Source organism: Nelumbo lutea, chromosome 1 (genome assembly GCF_056320005.1).
Source record: "Nelumbo lutea isolate HS-2025 chromosome 1, American lotus-T2T, whole genome shotgun sequence".
In the NCBI taxonomy this organism is placed as follows: domain Eukaryota; kingdom Viridiplantae; phylum Streptophyta; class Magnoliopsida; order Proteales; family Nelumbonaceae; genus Nelumbo; species Nelumbo lutea.
The window spans coordinates 183,269,116-183,277,691 of record NC_142684.1 but is presented as its reverse complement, the minus strand read 5'-3'; the positions used below and the strand labels follow the sequence as shown (position 1 = coordinate 183,277,691).

The window sequence follows — 8,576 nt, the reverse complement described above, 5'->3', positions numbered from 1 at the left end:
TGGGACCCTCCCTACAGAACACAATGCAACCTGAAGGGTAGAATGCCAGTGAGCTAAGTACGTCATTATAGACGGACAGCTGTACAAGAGATCTTTCATGCTCCCCTACTTGCGTTGCTTGCGACCCTTAGAGGCCGAGCTCGTCCTCCGCGACACCCATGAAGGCTTGTGCAGTGGACACTTGGGGATAGGGCTCTCGCCCAGAAGGCATTACAACAAGGTTACTACTAGCCCACAATGAAGGCAGACACACTCGAGCTCATCAAGAAGTGCGACAAGTGTCAAAGGCAAGCCAACATCCACCACCGACCTACTACCGACCTCAAATACCTCACCAGCCCATGGCCCTTCACACAGTGGGGAATCGACATACTTGGCCTATTCCCGCCAGTGACAGGACATAGGAGGTTTCTAGTCATAGCAGAGAACTATTTTGGAGGAACATAGTGTGTCACTTCGGGCTACCTCAGATACTCATCTCCGACAACGGGAAGCAATTCGAGGACATCAGATTTCAGAATTGGTGTGCTAAGATGGAAATTCAACAAAATTTCACCTTGATGGCACACCCCAAGTGAACGGGCAAGCAGAAGTCACCAACAGAGCTATACTCCGTGGACTAAAAGCTCGCTTAGCTCAAGCCAAAGGATTGTGGGTAGATGAACTGCCCAATGTGCTCTGTGCTTACCGGACCACATCAAAATGGCCACAGGTGAGACTCCCTTCAACCTCACTTATGGCATAGAAGCGGTGATCCTTGCAGAAATCGAGGTGCCTACACTACGCTTGGAGGCCTACAACGAGGAGACAAATGATGACGAGCTTCGTACTAGCCTAGACCTAGTGGAAGAAGTACGAGACCTGGCATACATCCAGACAGCAACCTACCAATAGAGAGTATCTCGGTACTATAACGCCCAGGTCAAAAAGTGACACTTCCGTGTCGGTGACCTGGTTCTTCGGAAGGTTATGGTACCTGAACCCGATGTCAGTAAGCTCAGACCAAACTGGGAAGGTTTGTACCGAGTAAGATGGGTATTCGGGGAAGGTACGTACGAGCTCGAGACCTTAGAAGGGAAGCAAGTACCTCGAGTGTGGAACGTCGGCATCCTGAGAAGATACTACTTGTGATCACCGAATTGGAGAGAGGACTGCGAGTTACTCCCAAAAGCCTAGGGGCCATGATGTCGAGCTGATATAAGACCTTGGTACTACAATAAGTCACAATCGCCTCTTCGGCATGGGCGGATAAGTCCCAGTTGCCTCTTCGGCATGGGCGAATAAATCCCAGTTGCCTCTTCGGCATGGGCGAATAAATCCCAGTCGCCTCTTTCACATGTGTGGACAAGCCCTAGTCGCCTCTTCAACATAGGCAGACAAGTCCTAGTCGCCTCTTCGACATAGGCAAATCAGCCCTGACGACTCGGATCTATGGGACAACCGACACCTAAGCGAGTAGCCCATGCGCAAACAGGTCGGGTATATACCCTACAATGTCCGCCCACCTTGGCGTACAATATGCAAAGTTACCCCCTACTCCTAGTCTATCTCGTTAGCTCGACAGTTCGGGGTAACCTACACATTTTTACTCCTATTTGGAAGTTTGGGAGTTGTTCACACTTAGAAAATTTTGCACGGAGAGTCAAAATGCTTATATTTCATTGATGTAAAGTTTTTTGAGTACAAGACAAAAAAAAAATGAACTTCCACTATGAACAGAGCTCGAAGGCCCGGGGTATATAGTATAGAGAATCAGGAGGCTTCTAGTCATCTCGGGGCTCCTCGCCCTTGTCCGAGTCTTCAGCAGGAGGGTCCATCTTCATACAGCTCTCATCAGCATCAGCCTCCTCGACGTCATCGAGCCGGTCGCTATCACTTTCTGCTTGGGAGTCCGGATCTTCAACAGCTTCGATGGCCATTTCCTTCGTAATCCTCGAGGTAGTAATGGTACTGAGATCGAGCTGAGGAAACTTGCGCCAGGTCAACCACCTACTAAGCTTAAAGCCTTTGCGATAGCTCGTTGTCCCCACCTCGATCATCTCTTTCTGGTTCTCCTCCGAGGCCTTCTATTTCTCGATGTCCTTGACCTTGGCCTCCTCCACTGCTTGAAGGAGTATCTCAGTCCACTCCTTTATGTGAACCTCGAGGTTTTCCACCTCCCTCTTTAGCGCTGCCTTCTACTCCGCGACCTCCTTCTTCTCAGACATCAGTAGCGTGATCAGCTCCCTTTTAGCCTGCACATCCTTCTTCAGCTGGTTAACTTCATTGCGGGCCAAATTCAGCTCGGTGTGAGCCTCGAGGGAAGAAGACTTAGCTGCGAGAGCCCGCTTCAGATGCACCTTGGACTGGTAATTCATGGCGTGGATAGCGAAGTTCACCTGCCAAGAGAAAAGAACAAGCATTAGTACATGAAAAGCCAAGTACAAGATCGAAGAAGACAAGTCGGAAACTTACCACCATGCAGTGGGTAGCCGCTCGAGCTCTGAGCTGAGCGACCGGCAATTCGGCCCAGCTAGAGTCAGAATGCTCCGAGTTGCTTCATCGTTGCCTGAAGAAGCAGTAGCTGCAGGGGTGGGCTCCGAAGATATCGCCTCCTCGGGCACGTAGGGCGGGGAGATCTTCTCGAATTCCTCCTCGACCAAGTCAATCATGGGAGATTGCTCGGCGGATGATGGCTGCTCGGGCTCTGGAACGACAGCCTGTAAAGACTCAACGCGAGCTCTTTTCGAAGCTTGCTTCTTCTTCCCCTTCTTCATACTTCCGAAAAGTTCGGTCGTGGGGATGTCCATGATAGCTGCAACCAAAGCACCGTCAGAAACACTACGAAGATAAAGCTAAGGAAATACAACAAATGGCGACCTACCAGGACTCAAATCGGCTTGCACGAGCTTGTCCTCAGTCACATAGTCATCGAACTTCAAACCTTGCTCCGCCCAAAATTGGAGCACTTCCCTTGTCTTCAGGTCCAACCTGACACTGTGGTATTGGATAGCCGCCCTCCAGTGGGTCGGGAAAGGCCACCCCTCTGTGTTGCGGACCACAAAGTAACGCCTTGTCCAGGCCGGGACCTTATTCGAGAGCTCGTGCAAGAGTTTGTAGCCCGGACGTGGGGACAGGTAGTAAGTTCACCTATGTTCAGGCAGAACATAGGACGAGTTCTTTTTTATAGAAAGAATGGAGGAGAAGATGTCAAGGTCGAGAGGAAGGTTATAGTCGTGGAAAAGGGAGATGGTTCCTACTATATTACGAATGGAGTTTGGGTACAGCTGGTCAATGGTAATATTGAAAAGTTTTATGACCTCAACTATTAAGGGGTGAAGTGGAAGACGAAGACCAACTATGAGCTATTCCTCAAAGATCACGATCTCGTCGTGATCGTGCTCCCAAGGGAAGTTACCTATGGGAATACTATAGACTAAGTCATTTAGAAGCCTATACCGAGCTACCAGGGATAGGAGCCTGTCCGCCGTCATTGTCGACGAGCCAAATTTATTTGGTTGCGGACCTTGATGCAAGGTGGAAGCCATATCACTTGAGGCCTCTCGCTCCCCCCGGGGTGATTCCACCTTAGGAGGATTGCGGACCGCATCCTAACCCGAAGTAACTTCTTCGATAGGGTGATCTACGGCTTGAGTCGAGGTACCCACCTCGGCTCCAGCGGATCCAATGCTACCATCTAAGAGACTATCAAAACTAAAACTAAACATATGGAAGGCATGGAATCAGAAAAGAGGATAGGGAAGACTCACCAAAGGAAAGACCAAGAAGAGGAAAACGATCTCGAAAAGACACCGAACTAGAGGACTTGAGCGCGACCTCAGACCGAAGGCTAGCGAATTTGTGGCGAAGCAAATGAGTCTCGGGCCCCATATTTATAGCCGTTATGTCCAAGAATCAGCGGTCGAGATCGAAGTGACCCAACGGCTCCTAGGAAAATCGGCTACACGACCCTCGAGGTTGAAATCGGTTTAGTGTGTGTTTTGACGTCCGCGGAGTTTATAGATGGCATGACGTCCGCGTGTAGACTAGACTCGACATGGGTTATTCCTAGTTGAATCGGGCATCCGAACAGGTCCGACCAACGATTTACCCGACAAGCCACCTGGGCCTCATGCCAAATCCACCTGGACTCGTCATGAACTCCCTGAACTGAGTCGAAACTCCTAGCTCAGGGAGTGGGAGGCAATTGATGAAGGGTGATTTGGCCCGACCGAGTAAAAAGGGGGCACGTGGACACAACCTGACCAAGAGATGACAACTCAGCCTAAGAAGTTCAGTTCGCAACAATTAAGCTCATGTATTCAGTCACCTTGGCACAAAGGCCGCCTCGGCTTAAGGCTCACCTCGACGCAAGTCTCACCTCGGCATCGAGGCACCTCGGTATTCAAGCCAGTTTGGGACTAAAAAACCAAAGTACCAATTCGAAACAAACAACTCGAATCGCCACAACTGACTCCTACATAACCAACTCCAAAGGTCTCTCCAACGAATCCTGAATCCCTCAAGATTACTGAGTTAACAGACCCCAACTTTTCCGGGATCACAATGAGGACTTATCTTGACTCCACCGGAATCGAAAGTTGAATGAGATAAGCCTTACCTGTATACTCCCCCTTCGGAAGTTGAGTGAACTCTATCTCCATATCCCGGATATCCTGGAACCCTTTCGTGTGCCCCACGACTACTCAACTATATAAAGGCTCCAACTCCAATGGCACAAGGTACATATGATTTTTCTGCTCTCTAGCTCTCTAAACTCTCAAAGCTCTTTAGCTCGCAGCAAATTGAGTTGTATTTGGCACCTAATTTTTTCAAGTGCTTATTTTTTTAAAATAATCACTTATATTATATTGGGCGTTTGATAGTCCTTTTCTCTAATAAGCACTTAAATAAGCATTTGTGACTATTTTGTCCTTCATTTTTTTCAAATTTTCACAATATACCCTTTGAAAGCACTTTTGTTAAATTACTTTTATAAAAACACTTTTGTGAAAGCACTTTTACGAAAATACTTTTATAAAAGTACTTTTAAGAAAGTACCCTTACAAAAGCACTTTTGTGAAAGTACTTTTACGAAGGCACTTCGTAAAAGTGCTTTCATATAAAGTACTTTCATAAGTGTTTTTATAAAAGTACTTTCTTAAAAGTATTTTCGTAAAAGTACCTTTATAAAGTGCTTTCATAAAAGTGATTTCACAAAAGTGCTTTCATAAAAGTAGTTTTATAAAAATACTTCTGTAAAAGTGCTTTCATAAAAGTACTTTTTTAAAAGTGATTTCGTAAAAGTACTTTTAAAAAATTATCATACCTATCCATTCTGTGTTTCTTAATCATTTTATCACTTGATAACAAAAATAAAAGATTTTTTTTATTTATATTCTTTCTCTTTATGACTTACTTATGGCTTCGTAAGAATGTAGGATCATGATTTTAAAAAACCCAAAAGAACAATTATTAATTAAATAAAGTGATCATAAAATCTAAAATAAAAGAAAAAAAACATATTTTAACATTTTGGGTTCCTCGACAATCAATAGAAAGACGATCAGATGTCTAAAATATATTTCGCAAATCACAGGTAGTGGGGCAGGAGTTCACATCTGCGCCCCATAATGCCCCACAGGACATCCCACCGTGTATCAGACTCGATGATGTCATCATCGAGAGATATTTTCAATATAAGGTAAAGATGTGCTGTGCGACATTCGTGGGGTGCAGATCTGAACTCGTAGAGCAGAGGTTGAACACAAAGACTTATTACTAACTAGTGCCCATTTCTATTGGACTCTGGATCTTCTGTCCACGGAAGCAGTTACACATGTAGAATATCTCATCTTCCATATTTTTCATTTATTAAATAAAATAGAAAAAGTTTTTTTTTTATGTTTCTGAATCTCTGATGCGTTCTCATTGCGTTCACATGGCACCAACGTGGACCAATTGTTATATGCCACGTGTACTATGCAGCAGGAGAGAGAGAACTGAAGAACTAAAAGCTTCGCAGTATCCAACAAAACTTCTCTTTAAAACAAACCCACAAAAAAAATGAGGGGGAGAAAAGAGCAAAGCAATATACAGCTCACAAAAGCGTGAAGGCTGAGAGAGACCGGTAATTCATTCCAATCCAATGGCTTCAAACATCTTACAACTGAAAAAACAAAAAACTCACAACCAGTGGTAATAAACTAATAATAATAATAATAATAATAATAATAATAATAAAAGTAAAGCTGGAAAAGGCATCACCATTCACCATACTAGAAAAGGGGGAAAATTAACAGTATTTCAAAATGATGGTACACTTACCTTAAGATGGGCTTTGATTAGTGCTTGTGTTTATTGCTTCCTTCCTTCTTCCATCCGTGATGGAATTACATGAAAACCTGCAGACTCTTATTGAGAGAGCGTGGACTTTACATGATAGAATCACCGATGAAATCGAGAACAGTTGTACGAGTCTGCGAGGTTTCTGTTCACAACATGGTTACTATGGTGGTCTTGCAGTCGCAGAAGCCCCATTGGCTGTGAAGCAGAGATTGATTGCCACCAGAGATGCACTGAAGGTGGTCGAGAACATGCTCATGTTCTTACAGGTAACATACTCTCCTGTTCCTCTTCAGTATTGCTTTTTCGCCTTTGTCAACCTTGATGTTTGTCTCTATTGTCTTCTTTCAGACGCTCTATCCGATTCATCTTATATTGGGATTCTTCCTATGAATCAACTTTCTCGTTTCTTTCGCCAATTTCCGGCAAATTTTTATTTTTCCAATGCAAATGTTTGTTTCTTGTTTTGAATTTGATCATTGTTTTTTGTTTGAGTGGAAGGGTATGAAATCCAGACAGAGGAGTTCTTTGTACTTGTCTCACTTGGTGCATAACAGAGATACCGAGTCTCTGAAATTGGTCTCTTAGGGGGTCTTTCCATGTTTCTGTTTGTGTCCTGCTCTTGTTGCCTCCGGAGTCGGTCCAAAATTTTGTGGGATTCTATAGAAATAATAGAATCTAGGCACGAGAATCAGAATCTGAGGCTGTCTTAGGTAGTCTGATTCAACCCCTTTTGTTGGCTAGGCGTCTGAATCGACAAGTTGAAAAAATAGAGATTCAGAGACTCGTGAAAAAGAAAAAGAAAAAAAAAAAAACTTGGAGAAATGGGTTTCTGACTAGAAATTCTAACACTCACAGCTACAGAAAAAGCATAATAAATGTGAAAACTAAGGGCTTGAATTCATAAGCTATAGGATAAAATGGTGATAGACAAACACATGGTTGTTGGATCATGATTGACCATATAAGAAGCTTGAATTATGCTTTTGGTTTCATAACATTGCCAACTAATTACTGGGTACTATACAACAGAGATTGCAATCACGACAGAAAGAAGATCGACGTGTTGCTTTTACAAGATTGGAAGAAAGCAGACTGTCCCTCATCAAAAGAGCAACAGAGCACCCGGGAAAACCACTGGATGTAATCCAAGAAATGCTTGCACTTTTTGGAGATAAAAACAGCACCTTCCATTGGAATACGATTACCTCCTCTACTAGAAAAGGCAAACCTACCGTTGAAAGATGCGAAACAAGATCAGGGATTGCCAGTTACTTCATCTCTTGGGTTCATATTTTATTAAACCCATGGAAGTGGAAGAAGGCTGCCAGATTTGGAGTAAGATTCCTTTTTCTCACAACTACCATCCTCTGGATAACCCGTTTACATCAAACCAGGCAACAGGTCAGTTGTTCTTGGAAGAAGAGGGACTATTTCATTGCGGATTCTGCAGAAATGAAGAAATGGGTTTCTTACCAAGAAATCTCCAACAGGCCCCTGGATGTTTTCCACGGGAGGGGTTGAAGTTTATCAGCTCAGTTTGATCATAAACAGTTAAATTCTTTACAGGTGGAGCTTTTTTTTTTTAATAAATTCATCAGAATTTACTATTGGGCTCTGGCTTATTCCTTTCTCAACCACATTAAGTATCAGCACTTTGGTCGAGATGGTTTTTGAAAGTGACATATCATATTAGTCTTGGTTTGAAGAAATTCTCGAAGTATATGTTCGATGCAATCTTTCAAAGAAACTGAGAAGGATTTGAGATACTTCCCTGTTGGGCACTGCCAGTATTGACCTTAAGATATTCATGAATGTTGGGTGGTTGCATTTAGACTGTATCGGTGTTAAAGGCAAATTGTATGTAAAATTGGGGCCTGTTTTTCTTATATTTCTTTTCACAGTTTTGGCGAGAAAAATGTATCCTAAGATTTCTAGTTTATTAGAATACAAGTTACAAGGTTCTGTGGTTTTTACTTTTAACCATCTAATGAGAACAGATTGTGCATCTTTTCATGCTTATCACTTAGGCTATGCTCAAAGCTACTTTTCCTCTTGCAACATTCAGTATTTAAAGGTAGTATATGACAAGTAGGAAATATTACGATCATTCTATCTGTTTAATTTTACAAATATGAAATGTTGCAAATTTGCTTCCAGACGATACATTTTACCAGTAATCAACGACTTTCCGAATTTCCACTTGCCTGATACTAATGTAAGTTAGGTATAACATAGCATGTTCTGAGCAT

The 8,576-nt window shown here is 43.4% G+C and overlaps 1 protein-coding gene across 1 annotated transcript; it reads left to right on the top strand.

Moving 5' to 3' along the window:
* The first annotated feature begins 6,287 nt into the window (after positions 1-6,287).
* LOC148879693 (plastid division protein PDV1-like) lies at positions 6,288-8,343 on the top strand. The gene is made up of 2 exons (XM_088966437.1): positions 6,288-6,593; positions 7,357-8,343. The coding sequence occupies exons 1-2, from the start codon at positions 6,366-6,368 to the stop codon at positions 7,846-7,848; spliced, it is 720 nt and encodes a 239-aa protein (XP_088822563.1). The 5' UTR covers positions 6,288-6,365; the 3' UTR covers positions 7,849-8,343.
* Positions 8,344-8,576: the final 233 nt, after the last annotated feature.

Excerpts from the sequence above, each read along its gene's own strand:
- LOC148879693 (XM_088966437.1), top strand. The coding sequence starts at position 6,366 with ATGGAATTACATGAAAACCTGCAGACTCTTATTGAGAGAGCGTGGACT. Across the intron at positions 6,594-7,356 it reads ACATGCTCATGTTCTTACAG|AGATTGCAATCACGACAGAA; the intron begins GTAACATACTCT and ends ACTATACAACAG.